We start from the raw sequence: 18903 nt of genomic DNA, 5'->3' as shown, positions 1-18903 counted from the left end.
GTTCTTTGTGCATCCATGACTTTCCAGGAATATAGTGGTTTAAAAAAAAAAAGTTGCAGGTACCAAGAAGCCCGTAACATCTGGTGTTCGCATCTTGTTCCTCCTCTCATACCAGACAAGCATCAACATTTTTTTAAAGAAGTGGAGGCATCCACTACTGAAAGTAACAAAGCAAGCGGAAAGCAATCCTGCAGGAGGGAATGTAAAGGTATGGAGATTCTGACTCTCCTCTTAAGCCTAGAAAGACCCAGATGACCTGCTTGGGACCTACAGCACCTGTTTTCCTTCCCACTGCATCTTTAGATTGTGCACAACATCAGGGAATTAGTGTTTAAAAATATTCTTCATCTAAAAGTACATAGGTAGAAGGAACTCACAAATTTCCCAGTTCTCCACAAACTGCTGTCCTGTAACATCTTTGTTCAGCACTGGTTCTAGTAGAGCACTGGTGAGCATTCCCATGGACAGGGGTCCTGTGGGTCCATACAGGGCTGTCTGAGGTTTCTGGCTCCCAAAAACCCTATGAGAATAACAGCTGCTCTGACTTCTACTGCCATGTGGCTCACATTTCTCCATTGGTCCACTTGGCAGCCAAATTCACAGGAAGAATAAACATGAAGCTTTCTTTATAATGGTTGTGCTGGTGTCCACTTTGCTGGGTGATATAAATCATGGGCAAATAGTCTCCTTCTACACGTGGTCTCATCCAGCAGCCCAAGTGGGTGCAGGTGTGAACCACTTCTATGTGATGCATGATAGCAGCTCATGGTAGCCACATGTGGGTTTGCATCACTGCTGTCAATACAGGGACAGGGGACTGGCAAAGACAGTAGGAAAAGGCAGGGAAGGGGCAGTGTTCAGAGGGGGATGGGGTTGTGAGGGAGAAGGTCTGAATTTAGATGAAGGGTGAACAGAGGAAGGAAAAGAGCCTATGGACCCATGCAGCCTCCTGTGCTTGCATCTGAGTTAACTCACACATAAGCCCCCTGTGGTGTGTGAGATCCCACACCGCATAACATGTCTGTGCAGCTCTGCAGCCCACTCATCCCACCATTTCTCCTTACAAGGAGCACTGTTTGTCATCCCTAAAATCAGCACCAGCATGCAGAATGCTGTCCATAACAGTGAGTTATCCCCTATGGGAAGAGTGCCTTGGGGATTTTTTAATTTTTTTTTTCTGAATTGCACTAGTTAAAAGGTATCTGCAGGCAGAGCATCACGTTCCCTTGCAGCCAATAAATCAGCAATGGCAACTCTGAAAGGAAGTGCTTCTCTAGCAGAGAAACAACACCCAGGACTTGTGTCTTTTAATGTAAGCATTTGGCAGCAGCAGAAGGTAATCAGGTGGTTAATTAATGTGTATAAATCCCATGGAGATAACTTTTATTTTTCTTTTATTGCTACTGTCTCTGTGCTCACTTTCATCAAAGGAGTGTAGTGATATCTAAGAGTGGCATTTCGATGCCCGAAATGCTCCTCATATAAATAGAACAAGCAGATCAGCATGACTGAGTGATAAAATTACCTTCTGATCTTCAGAAACTTCAGCATGCAACTGTGCTATAGGGACTTCAGAGTAACCCTCTTCACAGCACAAACAGATACATTTGGAAATGGATTTAAAGGAGACATACAGAGAGGGAGAGAATACAGAGGGGAAAATTACTCGAGCTGCAGCTGCTAAGTTGGTGAAAAAAGCTTTTCTTGAAGCCCTGAAGTCCAATGACTTTGAAACCCTGGAGGAGCTCTTGAGCCAAAAGAAAATAGATGTGGACACAGTGTTTGAAGTGGAAGATGAAAACCTGATTCTGGCATCCTACAAACAAGGTAAATGTGGCAGCATTCACCAGCCAGGAAGTAGAAGGGTTTGAGTGATTTTCGAGAAACTGTGGCTTTTTATCTCCTCTGAAGCTGCAGCATAAACTGATCCATAGGCAATAATGTCTCAGTAGGGTCATATGACCATGGTTACGGTAGTAGGGGAGCTTATCAGCTGTACCTGCTGGGTTTGATGGAAGGCAGGCCAGAGCCCAGCCTGAGCCTCCATGCTTCTGGGGAGTCCAGAAAGAGGAGTCCTTTACTATTTCCTTGCAGAGAACTCAGGTACAAAGCCAAAAATAGATACACGCAGGCTAAGAGGGGTGTATACATTACTTGCATGAACCTGTACACATATACAGACTGTTCAGAAACATAAAATATTCCATGTCTTCCATTTTCAATTTACAGTAGCAATAGAGTGAATTCTGCCTGGCTCAGGAAACCTAAGGAAATCCTGTGGACCTTGGAGGTTGCTGGATGGGAGGAGATTTATTTTTCCAACTGACAGAAAGTGAGGATGTGCTAGTTTATCAAAACAGAAAAATAATCTGGAAAAACACAACCAGGAAAGACATCTGTTTCAGAGTGTAGAAAACCCAAACCGGTTCTCAGCCATACACTGACTGAGTTTCCAAAACCTTACAACTTAAAGCAATAAACCAAGTTTGCTGTTTACTAAAATCAACACACTTCATGACCTACTTGCTAACAGACTCTCCGTGTGTATTTAGCAAACAGTAATGATCAGTCTCTGCCAGAAGTTAATCATATGTGGAGATAAACACCTCCAGTGCCAGCAGCACAGCAAATACACTTTCTTTTCTGTGGTATAAAGAAGGGACAATATCCTTCCTCTACTCCGTTTCTTTGTTTATCTCTTATTTAATGATTGGCTCCTACTCTTTTGATTTCTTCAGAGTGAGGATGATGCAGTAATTATGCACTTCCCTTAGGGACAGTGTATGAACTAAGCCACACAGTGCTGAATGTATCTTAAAATACATCTTCTGTCCTCAGCAGGCTAAGATGCATTCTGGTTGTGGTTTAAGACTACAGGATTAATGCATAGATATTTATTTGTAGATCTGTAAGCATTAACCTGTCTCTTTTGAAGAAGTCTCTCCTTTCTCCAAAAAGTAGAGGTAAATGCACAACATGGCCTAAATCAGAGCAGTTTATCCACCTTGTCTGAAAGGCAAGAGGCACTCTATGAACACTCATGTAAATTTTACTTTTGTTTTGAACAGCAGATAACTGTGACATGAAAGAGGAATTTCCTTGAGGAGGAAGAGGGGAGAAAAATTTGTCCCTACCACATCACAATTCAGACAGTTTGAGCTTTGCCATAGTCCTAAGTGATGAAGTGGAAAATAAATGTCATGGGTGACAGAGTGTCTTTGCTTCCTCTCTTCCAAAGAGGCTGAACGCTCTCAAAGACACTGACCTTGCTTGAACATGTTTCTAACCAAAGAAACAGGTAAGCTGAATGAGGTCTCCCATGGAGCCCACATCTGCTTCCCATTCAGTGCCTGGTCTCTGTCCCTCTGAGCTCAGAGATGTCTATGGGTTTGGGCAGAGGACATGGAAGATGCTCCTTAGGATATTGAGCACAGCTCACCTGCAGCAGCACAGGCAAAGGAAATTAGCAGTAGTCTCAGGCAGGAAAACTGTGGCTATAAAAAGTGACAACTTGGCTTTTAAAGATCACTTTCCTGCTGTTAATATATAATTTATGGCTCACATCTGGCCATAAATGTGAGACCCAGCTCTGTGTGGGATAAGCTGGCAGTACTCCAAAGCTCACTGGTAACAAGGGGGAATACTGTATGGGGAGGTGATTTAAGAAGCTTGCTCTGCTATATGCATAGACTTTGGGATGTAGCCCACCTACTCTCTGCCTGGTTTGAGGGCATATAATGAAAAGGTTGCCTTACCAGAGTTGCCAGTGTAATCTGCAGAGTCAGCAGGTTGAGTGTCCTCAGAGGACACTGTCACACCGCTCGTGCACTCTGGTGTCTCAGAGCTGCCTGGTTTTGCTGGCTATTCACAGTGTGAGTTCCTTGAGGACTAGAGTTTGGTAGTCCCTAAAATTTGGTCCTAGAGTAGATGATGTCTGCAGTTGCTTGCCCCTATCTAAAAATATATTTGCAATTTAACTAGGAGGGAAGAAAAATATTAATCAGTTTCTTCCTGTCACCAGCACTTTGTTTCCTTTTTTCTTCTTTCACCTCTTTCTTTCCTCCTCATCTTCTTTCTATCTAATACAACAACCATGAATACTGTAAAAACTGTATCTATGTGACATTAAGGTTGAAAAACTACATAAAACTAGAGTCTAAAAAAGGAAGGTTTTAATTACTTTAACCTCATTATAGATCTTGAGTATTTTTTCTATATCTTTTGCATGATAACAGATTTCAACCAGGCGGTCACAGGATCACAGAATATGCTGAGCTGGAAAGGACTCACAAGGATCACCGAGTCCAACACTTAGCCCAAAAGTCACACCATGTGCCTGAGAGCATCAGCCAAACGCTTCTTGAACTCTGTCAGGCTTAGTGCTGTGACCACTTCCCTGGGGAGCCTATTCCAGCATCCAACCACCCTCTGGGTGAAGAACCTCTTTCTAATATTCAACCTAAATCTCCCCTGACACAACTTCAGGCCATTCCCTCAGGTCCTGTCACTGGTCACCACAGAGAAGAGATCAGTCATCCAAGGAGAAATAGATAAATCAAACCTAGAGAATTTTATAGGCACATTTTAGCTAAGATGCAGCTGCTGTATCTTAAAAAAAAAAAAAAAAAAAGGAAAGAAGTTTTAGATTTCTCCTGCCCTTCTGCACATTATTATGGTCCTTTTTTTTTTTTTAAGCAAATGGTTATAGTTATCACTTCAGAGACTGTATCTATGCAGTCATTAAGCATGTAGTCCTATTTTGGGAACAAGTATTTCAGTGTTATTTGGTCTTACACTTGCTTGCGAGTAAATGAAACAAAACAAAAAAATAATTGTGAAATTTTCTGAGAAAAAATGAAACATTTTTGAGCCAAATTTCATGCTAAAGTGTCACTGCTTCTATTTGGCTCTTCAACATCATTTACATCAGCATTCAATCTTCTCCCTCCATACTCTTCAGGGGCAGTAGCTGGCAGGAGGTCTCTGACACAGCTGCAGCTACAGTGCCAGGGCTCATCTATGTGCAATGCATCCCTGGAGGTCTGAATCCAGCTTCTGACATGCAAGATCCTGCTATCTCCTACGCAGAAACAGTAGGATGAATTGTCTGTTGAGTCACTGTTCTAAGTAAATACTGCCTTCTTAGTCTAATGCCACCTTTGTTCAGCTATTGGCAGGCTGAAGATCCCATTTCCCCCATATTTTTTAAGTGGTGGCCTTTCAAACACTTTTAGAATATTTTTTTATTTAATCTACACAAGTCACAAAAAAATCTAATATCTTATTTCAGATCGTGTCTATTCTGTGGGAATTATCTCTCCAAAGGGCAGGCTATTCAGCACATATAGTAATAGTGCTTAATGAAAATGAAATTATGCCTGAGAGAATTTTGTGTGCACTAAGCTGGCGAAAATACAGTATATTACATCAAAACTCCAACCCTTCCTTCCCCTTCAATTATTCTCAGTAGGTGGATAGTCCAAAGAAAAGTGTTTGCCAAGGCCGGTAACATGTTTTCACTTTGTACAGGGTACTGGCTGCCTAGTTACAAATTAAAAATATCCTGGGCAACTGGACTTCATCTGGCTGTCATGTATGGACATCTGGAGAGTCTTTCGGTCCTCCTCAATCACAAAGCTACAATCAACTGCCGGCCCAATGGAAAAGCTGCGATCCACGTAGCCTGTGAAATGGCAAATGTCGAGTGTCTCAAGATCCTTTGCAACCACGGAGCTAAGCTGAACTGCTTTTCAATGAGTGGGCAGGCACCCTTGCACTTCTGTACAACACGAGCCTCCATGCCTTGTGCCCAGCAGCTGATTTGGAGAGGTAAGATAAAGCTCTGGAGTGTCTCTTATGGCATAGCCAGAGATGATGGGCATGGTCTGGGTTTTCTCTTGAGAGACAATTTCTCAAAGTACATGTGTATTTATTCCTTTCATTCACAGCTGACTTATTTCTTCATCTCAGACTCCTTTTCCCCATCTCTTTGATCTGAGAAAGTTTTTCCCATTCTGTTTCCTCACACCATCTGTCTTTCCCTTTCCGTGGCCACAGATCCTTATTCCAAGATTGTTTCCCAGTTTGGTGCCTCCAGCCCACTGCCCAATCAGTCCATCAGCAGAAGAGCTCCTCTGAATCAAGGAGTTTCTATTTCTCTTGGCATTTTTTTCTATCTTCTTCATCTAGGTTTAGTATTGAGCTATTGTCACGTGAATGGGCACTTCTCTTATTGTCTTTCTTGCTTGAATTTTCTTGATCTCAGTAAAATTCTTCTAACTACTTGTTTTTAGATCTGGCCTTGAAAAATCGGATGCAGTTTTTCATACATCTCCTTCATTTGTCAACAGCCAAACTCCTGCATCTATGCAGGGCTTGGAGAAAAAAAAGGCTATTATATAAGATTTTTGTTTTCATGAAATCAGGTATGTTACACTGATGGTTATCTGTAACAAATGAAGCTATGCATAGACATAATTCCTCCATAAATACATTTGTCAGACACTATTTGCTTAACAGAAGGATGCTGACTTGGGACATAGTAAAAGAAATACATAAAAGATACAGCAAAATCAGGCAGTTCAAGTATTTAGTTGCAAACAGAAAGACACCCCTATTTATCACACTCTGCCATGGCAAATACAAGTGCTTTTGGGCTTTTTTCTACATATGTTGTTATTGAGGGCTTTTCCTGAGATGCAGAGCCCAGGTATGCTTTGTGGGCATGGTAATTGTCAATCATAAATGAATAACAACATTATTTTTCTTCTGCTGGAAAAAATACATATTATTCTGTTTGGTAGAAAGGAAAATAAATACTGCCAGTTGTATCCTGCCCAAAGCAAACAGTCCTGACAGCAGGAGTTGAATGTGCTATGATAGAAAAGCTTAAAAGTCAAATGTACTCTTATGAAACGCATCATAGAATGAATGCAAGTGAAAGGATGCATTCTGTAGGCTTTCTCCACCCACCCACCCATCCGCAACAGTATAATAGTACTTTACAAGCCACCCTTCCTCCCAAAGCACTCAGTAAACTCAAATCTCCATATGAGCTAAGTGTTGGGACTACAAATAAGATGCAAAAGGTCTGGAGCAGAATATGTCAGGTGTGCACATTCACACAGCAGCACCCCCCAACAGCCAAAGCCAGGCTTTCTTTTGCCCCTGGTACCAAAGTTCCCAAGACGCATCTTCCACCTGCCATTTCCACTCAGTGGTGTCACATGAGGTCCATTCAGGTCATTGCTGTTTGACCCCCTCTGGCTGGGGTGACTTGCTAGCCAAGCAGTGCTGACCCCGTGTTCGGTTACCACCTCCAAACTAAAACTGCCGATGCTCTCTCAGGGACATCGAACACGACTAACACTCGACATGGCTTAACAACATTAGGACCTAAGTTTTCCAGCTCAGAGGTAGTTTCTGACTCTGCTTCCTCCCTCGCAATCTTTGCACCTCGGTCTTATCTCAGTTGTGAGGGGTCGCCTCTCTGCTCGGCAGATGGTGCTGTTGCTTCAGCTGCAGCAGCCGCTGGGCACAAGCTGGGCCGTCGGACCCGATCCTTTCTCCTGCAGTTTTTAATTTGTAGGAAAAAGCATTTTACACAGAGATTTGGGCCTTCTGCTGCTCCAAAATAGAGTGTTCAGATAAGGTCTTCTTCCAGCTCAGGGCCAGGCTATCACATCTGAATTTACTCCTTGAGGGTTTAAGAGATGAACAATGCATTTTCATATGTGTTGTTCATGCCAGTTACCCACCGTGACCTTCTCCTTGGGAATGAGGGCTCAGTCAGAGAGGTGGCGAAACGAGCGTTTCATTACCTTAATTTTTTCCCCCATCATCTTTTGCTGGCAGGAGCAAATGTGAACATAAAAACAAACAACAAAGATGAGGAGACTCCTCTGCACGTCGTTGCACGTTTGGGTGTCCCAGAGCTCGTGGCCTTTTACGTGGAACAAGGAGCACACATTGATGCTCTCAATGCCTATATGGAGACTCCCCTGGCCTGTGCAGCCTATTGGGCCCTTCACTATAAGGATCAGATATACAGCCAGGATCACCACCTCATCTGCCGGATGCTCTTAGACTATAAAGCTGAAGTGAATGCTCGTGATGAGGATTTCAAATCACCACTCCACAAAGCTGCCTGGAACTGTGATCATGTCCTTCTGCATATGCTGCTGGAGGCAGGAGCAGAAGCAAATATCATGGATGTCAATGGCTGTGCACCCCTACAGTATATCATAAAAGTGACATCTGTGCGGCCAGCTGCTCAGCCAGACATCTGCTACCAACTGCTACTGAATCATGGAGCAGCTAGGATATATCCTCTGCAATTCCATAAGGTTAAGGATGCCTTTGTACAGTAGCGATATAGAGAGAGGTGATGTCTTGAACAGGAATGGGATGAGAGACATAAACTTTGGGGTTTGGTGGTATCTGGATTTACTGGAGTCCTGTCAATGTCTGAAACATTGTGAGCTGACCTATTATAAGAGTGGTATGATTTAACTGAAATGAAATTACAGTTACCCATACCAGAAACCAGATGCAGATCCCATTTTTGCTCTTAACCAACCTGAAATGCCAAACTCTAAATGCCGGTTCAAGCCTAAATTTTTCAGAGCAGATTCACCTTCTTATTTCAGAAAACTTATATCCCTTTGTCAAACTTGGCTTCATACAGGCTTAACTGAGTTATACAAAATGCATATTTCATGTCTCTACCAAAGATTAGAGATGAAACAACTTGATTCAATTTGTCACATCTGACCTTTAAAAATCTATTCAAGTCTATTCAAAATTAAATACATCTCAATAAAGCTTTGGATTATTCCCAGGAAATGTGAGAATTAAAGGGAAATGCTGGCTCTGGGCTTATAGCTGACTAAAACAAAAAAAAAATATTACAAGATCTCTCCTGAAAAGTTTTTAAAAGTCTACAAAACCCAAGGAAGTGACAGAAGTACCTAACAGTCTTAATATACTAGACAGCCAAGTAAGTTTGCTGTAGTCAGGACTTATTCTCTCTCACCCAATGCCCTGAGCAACATTTTGCGGTTCCTCCACTGTAGATAGAAAGTTTTAACAAGCCAAGGAACCAGAAACCTTTGAGTAAAATGCCAAACTTTTGGTTGTGCCCTCTTGAACCCAGGATGAGTGGGCCCTGCCTGTAACAGAACAATGCTCTCCTAGAGCTCATTTGAGAGCCAGGTCTGGGGTCTCCTCTTCCTGCCTTTGCCTTTCTCCTGTTGCATGAATTGTGTGTCTCTTCCAAACCAACATTTGCCCATCTATAAAAAACGTAGGATGATATTTATCCCAGAGGGATGTTTTGCAGTTTTGTTTGTGAAATCTGGTGACTCTGTGGGACAAAATTGGGTGAATGCAAAGTGTGATTCCTTACGGGTGAGTGACAATAGACTTTGGATTTTTTCCCCTATTGAACTAAAGTTACTGGGCAGAACAGTTGTCTCGGGGGCCTTGTGTGGCTTGAAAACCTTGCTTCTGACCTGTGTTATCTCCCGGTCTTCTTTTAAATTTTGCAGTAGCAATGCATTTTTTATTCATATGAAGGGATTTTATTGTGTTTCTGTGCTGCATGACCTGGAGCAAGGACTCTGTGCATGGCTTTGCCTGGTGTCAAGTCACTCAGCCCAGCTATGAACAAGTTATCTCTAGATTTGGGTGCTAGACTGCTCTGGAGATCTAAGCCAGTACTTCTGTATGGTGTTAAACTGGGATATGCACACCTCCTCTAGGGTCTAGCCTGGGGTTTCTTGCTGAACTTGTGCTGAATAGTGTAGAAGGGCCTTGTGTCTTTGCATCTCCAACCTTATCCTCTCATAATTCTTTGGCTGTGTCTGTCTCAGTTCGTTGCACAGTGCCAAGCATCCAAGCTAGCCCCAGGTTCTTGGTGGTACTTATGGTCTCCATGCATCCTGCCTGCAGGTGCTACAAGCCTGTCATTCCCATCCTAGAGCTGTGGAGGTCGTTGTCAATTCCTATGAACATATCAAATCGACATCTAAGTGGAAAGCAGCCATACCTGAGGATGTCTTTGAGGTAAGCTCTCAATGATTTGTAATTGAGTAAAATCCAAACTCATTATTTGCATAACCCATATTCAAACATAGGAAAGAAATAATGCTTTTGAAAGAGAAGAACATCTCAGAGGATTTGGGACTTCCCCATTTAATATCACTTATTTGACAAAAGCATATCATTCACTGAAAAAAGAGACATATTTTTGAGAAATTTTCATTGCAACATTACCCTTTGGAGGACCCCCTGTCAGTGGTGTTGCAGAAGCTCAGATGTCCCTGTATTCAGCAAGTGAAAAGATTCTGGCTGTATTGGTGTTTCTTCAGATCTGTCAACGTATATATTTATATATTTTTTAAGTCAGCAAATGTTTTAAAAGTGCCATATAACATGGGTATGATTATGTATCTTTAGATTCTGTTGCATGGGTCAGGTTTCTGTGAACAGGCTGGCTTAGCTGAAAATGCAAGGAGAATTTAAATTAAAAATAAGTGATTAAAAGAGGAAAAAATGTGTCAAAAGGCAAAATTGTGGGACAAGTTACATGCTTTTACATAATTATGCCTTTAATTCAGAAATCCTCATAGTCCAAATATTCCAGTTTACAACTAGGTTATTTGTTAACACTGGACTTTTCCAAAATTTTAAAATCAGTGCTGAAATGCAGCAATATCTGCTATACATTGTCAGTAGGTTTAGGAAACTCCATCTGTATTATAAAGAAGAATTATATTGCCAGAGAAACTGTGAGATTTTTTGGGGGTCAGATTTGTTCAGAAAAAAAAATCATTATAGTGAAAACAAAATTAAAAGTTAAAGGTCTTTTTTCACCTTAATAACAGCAGCAACAACAATAATAATAACAGTAAAAACTTTTATTCAAACAAAAATATTAATCTGAAATTTTGAGACATTCTTGTTTAGAAAAGGTCACAGTTGCTCTATTTCTTTGTTGAGGTTTTTATTTTTGTTGTCAAAGCTGAACTTAGCATGAAATTGAAGAAAAACTTTTGTTGACACAAATGCATACTTTACTGTACATAAAGCATAACCTGAAAATAAGTGTAACCAGATCTATCAAGTAACAAGATTACAAAATAAGGTCAAGTCACATGTAGTCACATGTATTTACCATTTGCTTTGGGAGTTTTTGACGTTATTTGTAAGCATCTGCACTTTTCTGCTCATGGGGATGCAATTTCATATATTCTAGAAGGCCACTGGAGCGATGAGTAAGACCAAAACTACTCTGCTCTTTACAGCCCCAGTGAACTCACTGGTACCACTGGCATTGTGCTGCCTCACTGCCTCGTGGTGAGGTTTAGAGGATTAACTCACCCATGTGCTCTGACCCTGAGCACACTGCAGGGTCTGTTCAGTCCAAGACTTACACCACAGAGGAACCCCCTCCTCAAAATGATGGATAAGGCATATCAAACCTGCAGACCAAACCTAAATATTTCATCATTGTCTTTCACTTAACACTAAATATTTGAGGCAAGCATAAGAATTTTGTGCAGGTATTTTGGCTAAATGAAGTCCCTGGTTCTTGATGTGCCTTCAAGCGACAAGATGGCAGGCTGTGCTTTTGACCTTGTTCTGCCAAAGGCTACGTGTGGGCAGGGGAAAGGGGAGGAAGAAAAACACCCTCATTGCCCTAAAACACGTTTGTGGCTTTTTTACAGCGGCACCAGGATTTCTATGACTCTCTGTTCACCGTGTGCAGCAATTCCCCACGGTCACTCATGCATTTATGCAGATGTGCAATTCGGGCAATATTGTCAGAAAGGTGCCATCTGGGAGTGCCCTTGCTCTCCATCCCTCTGCCCATAAAGAAGTACTTGCTGCTGGAACCAGAAGGAATCATCTACTGAGCTGCCACAGAGCGGACATTGGTTTCTCCCTTCCCGGATCCATATGCCTGTGCAGGGTCCTGGAGCTCCAGACACAATCCTGACACAGCCCTTTGCATGTGTCCATTTGCAAGCCAGCCTGAAGCTGGGCTGGGATTTACCAGCTCTCCTTGGAGCTGCTTTCTTTCCCTACGCCAAGAATTCACAGCTGCAGCTGCAGTTTGCACTGGGGAGGCAGAGCTGGAAAGGGCCCCTGCTGCAAACACACATGGGCACATACTGCCATGCTTTGTTTAGCCTAGCTTAAACGATGCTGCTGCTTCCTTCAGTATTTATTACACTGCCTGCTAGATAGCACTAGATTCAATCTGTACAACTTCTGATACTGTTTCACTATAATCTTCTTCAGCTGCCCCTTTGGGATTAAAAGAAAGGATACTGTAAAAAAATAGGACATTTATTAGAGTCACAGAAATGTTTTCCCAGAAAGAAATGGGCAAAGTGCTTTAAATTGTGACCACAGACAGGCTTTCAGAAGTTTCTGTATATTCCTGTTGATTGAGCCTCAATTCAATGTTAGTTCACTGTTCACTACACCTGTCTGTTTCTTATAAAGCTTTGTCATAATTGTATCCTTTTTAATTGTAAGAAATTTTTCCTTTATCTATCACAGTATGTGAACAGGATTGAATTGTTCAGCCCTGGAATTTTTGTACTTTGATATTCAAGCCCAGGTAGCTTTTAGCACGTGCTGTCTCTGTTTATACTGTCCTTGTGACCGATGATAAATTCATATCCTGGTGTCAAGAAAGTCAGATAGAAAAGACTTGCCCCTGCAACCTGCACAGCTGTACTTATGCCCATCCCTATATCTCTCAGGATGGTGTTGGATGTGATCTGGGAAGAATACGAATCCTTCTCTTCATTGACTAAAATGAATCAAGCCTGCTAGCATGCTCTGCACCTCAGTTTTGGCAGCTAAGTGCAGGTGAGAGGAATCCCACCTTAACCAAAAGGTGTTTTGAAGATGAAGATATGTTTGCTGGGCTGTTACAGACCTACCAATCCCCTGATCTGAAGACCCTGTGCTTTTGGACCTTACAGCACTGATTTCCTTTACTTCTGGCTGAGTTGCTTTCTCCAGTCCAGAAGGATAAAATGCAGGGCAGTGACAGTTCACACAGCAAGTATCCCACAGCAAGGGCAAGTGTGTGATCTGACCTACAAGTAAACTCCATTTTTCTTCCCTTTTTTAGTCAGATGCAATCCATCTGGGCTGTTTCACTTTTTTTAGACCCTGGCAATTCTGGGCTCTGTGAAGAGGGAGGGGAGCTGTGCCCACCATTGAGAGCCAGTAACTCCTGACTTCTCATTGCACCTCTGACTGTGAAGCTGTCAGTCCTCATTGCTATCACTATGTCTTTGCAAGAGAGGCCCAGCCAAACAGGAGCAGTCAAGCTGCTCAAGTGTCTCTGTGTCTCACAAAATGGCAATAACAGCATTTGAAGAAACGTGCAGATTATTTAGTGTTACAAATTGCTTCTCTTTCCTTTCATCTCAGTTTTCATTAATTAAAGCTTGTACGCTGTGTTAGGAGAGCATCCAATTCATGGGTCTGCCTATGTTTAGCTAGACAGCAATGAAGATTGCTATTTAGCAGTTTCCAATTCCAATAAGGAATTTCAAAGCCAACACAGATGATGAGTAAATGCTTTCTTATGTGGATAAAACTGTAATATAGGTCCCTGTACGTCAATAAACTGATGAGAGATTTCCATACAGCTGCAGAGACATGTCTGTCAGAGACATTACAGTAGTTTACCACTACAGTAGTTTACTAGGCAGAATGATCAGCATCTGGGGCAGGTTGTCTATTGAAAAATCTGCTTGAGTTACCTCCAGGTCAATGGGATCCAATGAATTCTGCACTGAGGAAAACCAGTGAATCTGAAAGGACGAAAAAGGGTAGGTTATCTTAACCCACTGCTTTTCTAGGTGATGTATCTATCTAAGCCAGGCATGAGGAAAAGGATTTGCCAACTGGTCAGGGTAAGAAAGCATTTGTTGCTTTCTAACAGTCTGACAATGGGGCAAGATGGGCAGTCCAGAAGAGACAGATGGAGATACATGATTTTGTTGGGAATGCGTCCCCACGCTGGCTGCTTCTGAAAGCAAAATTCTGCCTCTGGAAGAGAGATGTTTAAGGCAGAACAATAGCACTGTTTTCTGACCTGTCTTAGCCAGGACTCTCTTGCTGAGAGGGAAATAAGAAGGCTGTCACTAGTGTTCCTAAATTCCCTCTGATCCTCCCCTTCTGTAGCGAACATGCTTAATTTTTATTCTGTGGGCACCCAGGCTCACTTCCAAGCTTTGTACCAAGCAGGTGCCAGATTATAGCCATTGTGGTATCTGACAGAGAGCACAGTGGGATCAGTCTGATTATAGTCATAGGAATTTGCAAGCTGTTAAAAACACTGGAGAATATCCCAGTCACAGAAAAAAATGTCCTGATTGATGCACTTTAATTGCTTCTGTTGTTGAAGTTAGGAAGACCAAGAGTAAGCAAACCTTAGTATTTGTTAGTATTTTTAGCGGGTTTTTTTCCTCAATTGCTGTACTCTATTCCTACACACCAGATGGAGTAGCTCATGAGAGGAGTGGGAATACCTGATATTAAGATCATCTTTTATTAAATTCATGGGATGCACAGTCTTATTATTATGACTTAGTGGAGATGTCTTGAAATTTCATGCTGCCATATAATTCCTGATCATGCTTTTATATTTTCAAAGCTGTATCAGACTGGATGGTTGCACATGGAAATAATGAGAAACCTCTACACCACATGTTTGAGCATAGTCATGACCTAAAAGGACAGAAAAATGTTTTCAGGGTTTTTTGGTATCTTCTGTGAAATGAGAAGATTGCTTTTTGCCATTGGGCTTCCCAATAGAGATGTAGCCATGTTTGAAACATTTCCACTGCATTCCAAAGCCTATTAGAATCTTTAAAGCACAGATGGGCACAAAGAGTGAACCACACTTTCCTATTGGCAGCTCTTTCCCACAGCTCCCTTAATGACTTCTCAATGGATAACATTGAGATTCTAGGGTTTGGTTCTCGTGCTTTTCTGGGAGGTGTTCTCAAGCCACATGCATTGCGGACAAAAAAAGTTACCCCTTCTATGACTGTAGGGACACTCTGCGTGTGTTTGTGGGCCAGTGAAGAGCCATAACTCAACTGCTCATGGAAATATGGACATCCTCTTTGTAAAGTGCTCTTGCAATAATTTTAAACTTAGTTCCTGATGCCCTATTGGATTCAGGTTGACTCAAAACTCCAATAATTTTTCTGTGGAGAGTCCCTAAGTGAAACTGAAGTCTAACAGCATTCAGGACTGTATTTCCCTGCCAAAGCTTTAAATGTCTATTCATACTTAAAATAGAGTAGATACTGGGACAATGAGTCCAAAAGAGGTTGGCTGATTTAGCTCTCCAACATTGCTACCTGTCCTGCCAACAAGAAGAGGATCCAGAGCCTGCAGAGCGTCATCTCAGGACATTGGAAGAGGAAGCAGCAAATGTTGACCAGTTCCCGCTCAGCCTTCAGCCAACATTTTTAAAACTTTCACTATTTGTCCTTGAGACGGTCTAGTTTCCCAGTGCTGCTGTTGGCAGTGGAATTAAGACCAGAAGGTTGCACAAGGCTGAAAGATGTGCTAAGTAGGTCTTCTCTCCAGAAAGGGGCCTTTGGATAAGTATCAACAACTGTTCTGCATACAGAGTGGTCCTAGAACATGATACCGGTTTTGTCGATATGTTCATCACCGGTACTTAAAAATCAGTGTCACCCATCTCTACTCCAAAAACAAGCTTCCTGATCAGAATGGCTGAATGGTATCAATACTCAGACTCAGGACCTTCAGCACAAGGGGATGCTGCTTCCACATCCCTTGCTTTTCTCATAATGGACTGCATGAATATGAGTTTGCCTTATAAAGAGGAAAAGGTTCAAAGCCCAAAGCAAAATATAGGGCATTAGGCCACCTGGCACAGGCAGCCAGGATTTCATGTCTTTCTGTCCTTAGCATTTGCAAAGCCAGTAGAGAAAGGGGTTGGGTTGTCTGTGTCCCTTTTCATGCTGTTATATGGCATTGTCACTAGGGGTCTGTGGAGGATGATGAGGCTGTCTGCATCATCTTGTAAGGATTTGGACCAAACCTTGCGACTACATGAAAGCAGAATGGTGTTGAAATACCTGTTTTGATTCTGGCAGCTCTCCATGGGTCTGTGCACACATTGGCAGGTGTGAGAAGACCTGCAGAGATCCCAGTCAAAATCTTTGACCTGGTTTCAATTGGAGTTTTCAACACAAAACAAGCTGAAACAAATAAGTTCCCGTAAGTGTTTTGGCATCAATGAAATTTTACTTATTCACAGACACTTACCATCTTGAAAAAGCATCTCCTATCTTTCCATGGGGCAATATCTTACAGCATATACACCAGTTTTGACAGAATTAACTGTTGTGAACATGAATTTATACAAATCTCCCAGGCTGAGCAAGACTGACTATTTTTGTAAAATGCCAGGAACAAAAATATGAAGCAGCAGGGGAAAAGTTCTGGTCGGACATGAAAGGTGGCAGCTTTACTTTTAGCTTCCAGCACTGCTGGATCTATTAAAATGTTCACAGGGACTCAGCTCATTCGTATTTGAGGAACGTCCTTTGAAAGCACACTGATGCTTCTGGCAGCAGATTTTGCTCATGGGACAAATACCTTTAAATTAAACATACAAGAGTTCAGTCTTCAAGATTGAAAGGAAGATTGAAACAGTTTGGGGTGGCCTATGCTATTGTGTACCTTTATTAAACTCTGAGAAGCCAAAGAGGCATGACAGGTTTTCAAGGTGCTGGAAGGTTTGCAGGGCTCTTGAAGGGCTGCTGTTGCTTTTCTGAAACACTACAAGATACAGATGGGTCAGATGCAGCAATATTTCCATTTACTTTCAGGATATGGCAGTAGAATTTCCCTGTAATCCCTAGGGTTTGCACTTCTACTAAATGATAGTGCAGAACATGCTATTAGCAGAGATGCCAAAGCCTAGCTAGTGTCTGACACCTTAACCTCTCCAAGAATTATATTAAAGTAGTGAAAAGATCCACCACAGGTTCTATTTGTAGAACGGCAGGGACCTCTGGTACAGCAGACAAGTGGGTCAGAAAAGATTGCTATATACAGCAACTGTCAGATGAAATCAGTTGGCTGCTCAGAAATTTGTTTCTTACTATTTCTGCAAATGCATCTCAAGCTTCCTAAGACACAAAGTGGAAAGAGATGATGAATATCATGCATTCCAATGACCTGTTTGATTTTAAGACACAGTTAACATTTTCTTAGCATGTGGCAGCTGTGTGTTGACCTTTACCTTGCACAGGCACCCTATGGAGTGCTGCTAAATTACAATTAAGGCATTCGAAATGAGGACATCAGGGCATGTGATGATTTTTACACCACTGATGAACCATTCAGTTCTGTTCTTTCAAGCTGGCGCTGAATAGCAGTGCTGGTATCGGCCTTTTGCCTAGTGCCAGAATCACACCGTGCTTTAGCTTCATAACAGTGCGGTCGGTGTGGCTGCTCAGGCTGTTGATACTGCAATTGGTGCTGAGTTATTTTATGCCAATAGTGACTGTACGTGTGGAGTTGCACTGCCTCAGTATAGCTGTAAGCTTGCCTGTTATTTGTGGGAAGGAAGGGGTTTGAATCCAGACAATTCTGGTTGAGAATAGGGATCTTTAACTATTTCTAATAACCCTACAAAAATCACTAATTGGTTAGAGACTAAGAATATATCACTGCTAAGGTCTGAGGAAGAAGGTGTAGGAACAAAAGAGCAGGAATACACACAGAAAGTCTAAAACAATGCACTATAAAAGAGCGGACAGAACTGTGTGCCTTATAAATATATGGCCATTGGTTCACACAGTATGAAAACATAGATGTTGCTGCAGGACAGGGTAGTGCCTAAGCTGGCTACAAGCACACAGCATTCTGGAAAGCACCGGCAAAGAGACATCACTGCAGTCAGAGCAAAGCCATTTCAGGGTAAAAAGTAATATTTTAACATTCATGCAGAGAAAAACTGTCCCTAAAGACCCAGTGACAGCAAAGTCCACTGAATTTCACCTACATCCCAAAAAGGCTGAGCTAACCCTTTTGTGAGTCTATCCTGCTGTTTCCAAGTTTACTTCTGGGGAAAAGGTATGCAGCTGCCCTGAACTCAAGGGCACTCTGTCAGCCTGTGTCCATGGTGACCATACCTTGTGGTGCCAGCAGCTCAGAACGATACCTTGCTGGAAATTTGGACTTCAGTTTGTCATCTGGGTCCATTTCTCCCACAGTCCTGACCTTCCCTTCACTGAGGGTCTTTCGAGTGTCTCAATAAACCTGAGAGAGTTGCCATGCACATTCGAAGGTGAAGTTCTACAGCAAATTAGAAAAAGAATAAAAGAAATTAAATGTAAAACAAGACAATTAAACACTGTTTACTTAACAATGAGAATCAGCACTTTGAGGGCTGTGAACTGTGACTTGTGATACTTGAATGTTATTATACCACAGGACTCCATTTGGGCACAGTCAGTGTTCCTGTATGCCCTTCCCCCTCAGGCACACTCAAAGGCCTGTTCCTGGCACAAAGGATTCATAAGCCACCAGCATGGGCTGCAGATGCTCTGTGAAGAGCAGATTCCTACTGCAGTGACTGCAAGTTCAAGGCAAACCCAAGCATTTTCTCCTGCACTTATCCTCAGGGGCAGCTGAGGACTCTCAGGGGAATCTTAACAATGGGCAAATAAACAGATGCATATACAACCCCAGCCCAGGCAGACGTGTGGCTTTAGCAAGCTTGGATGGAGGCATCCAAGAGACCCTGACTCAGCTACAGAGAGCTGGATCACAGAGGTCTCTGTAACCCAGTTCTCTCCTACTTTTCTTTCCAGC

The 18903-nt window shown here is 42.3% G+C and overlaps 1 protein-coding gene across 4 annotated transcripts; it reads left to right on the top strand.

Annotated features, from left to right (window-relative positions):
- The first annotated feature begins 1540 nt into the window (after window positions 1-1540).
- Window positions 1541-13678, top strand: ASB4 (ankyrin repeat and SOCS box containing 4). 4 transcript variants are annotated; one of them, XM_032705299.1, is made up of 5 exons: window positions 1541-1827; window positions 5530-5829; window positions 7855-8345; window positions 9952-10065; window positions 11730-13678. In XM_032705299.1, exons 1-5 carry the CDS (start codon window positions 1614-1616, stop codon window positions 11916-11918), a joined length of 1308 nt encoding a protein of 435 aa, XP_032561190.1. In that variant the 5' UTR covers window positions 1541-1613; the 3' UTR covers window positions 11919-13678. The 4 variants fall into 4 exon arrangements, 3 of the variants coding, with proteins under 3 accessions (XP_032561190.1, XP_032561302.1, XP_032561384.1); XR_004360094.1 differs by lacking the exon at window positions 11730-13678 and having other exon boundaries at window positions 7855-8500; window positions 9952-10016; XM_032705411.1 differs by lacking the exon at window positions 11730-13678 and having other exon boundaries at window positions 7855-8383; window positions 9952-9988.
- The last annotated feature ends 5225 nt before the right edge of the window (window positions 13679-18903 follow it).

Source organism: Chiroxiphia lanceolata, chromosome 1 (assembly GCF_009829145.1).
Source record: "Chiroxiphia lanceolata isolate bChiLan1 chromosome 1, bChiLan1.pri, whole genome shotgun sequence".
Lineage (NCBI taxonomy): Eukaryota > Metazoa > Chordata > Aves > Passeriformes > Pipridae > Chiroxiphia > Chiroxiphia lanceolata.
The sequence above is the reverse complement of the archived record's forward strand: the minus strand, read 5'-3'. Positions and strand labels throughout refer to the sequence as shown.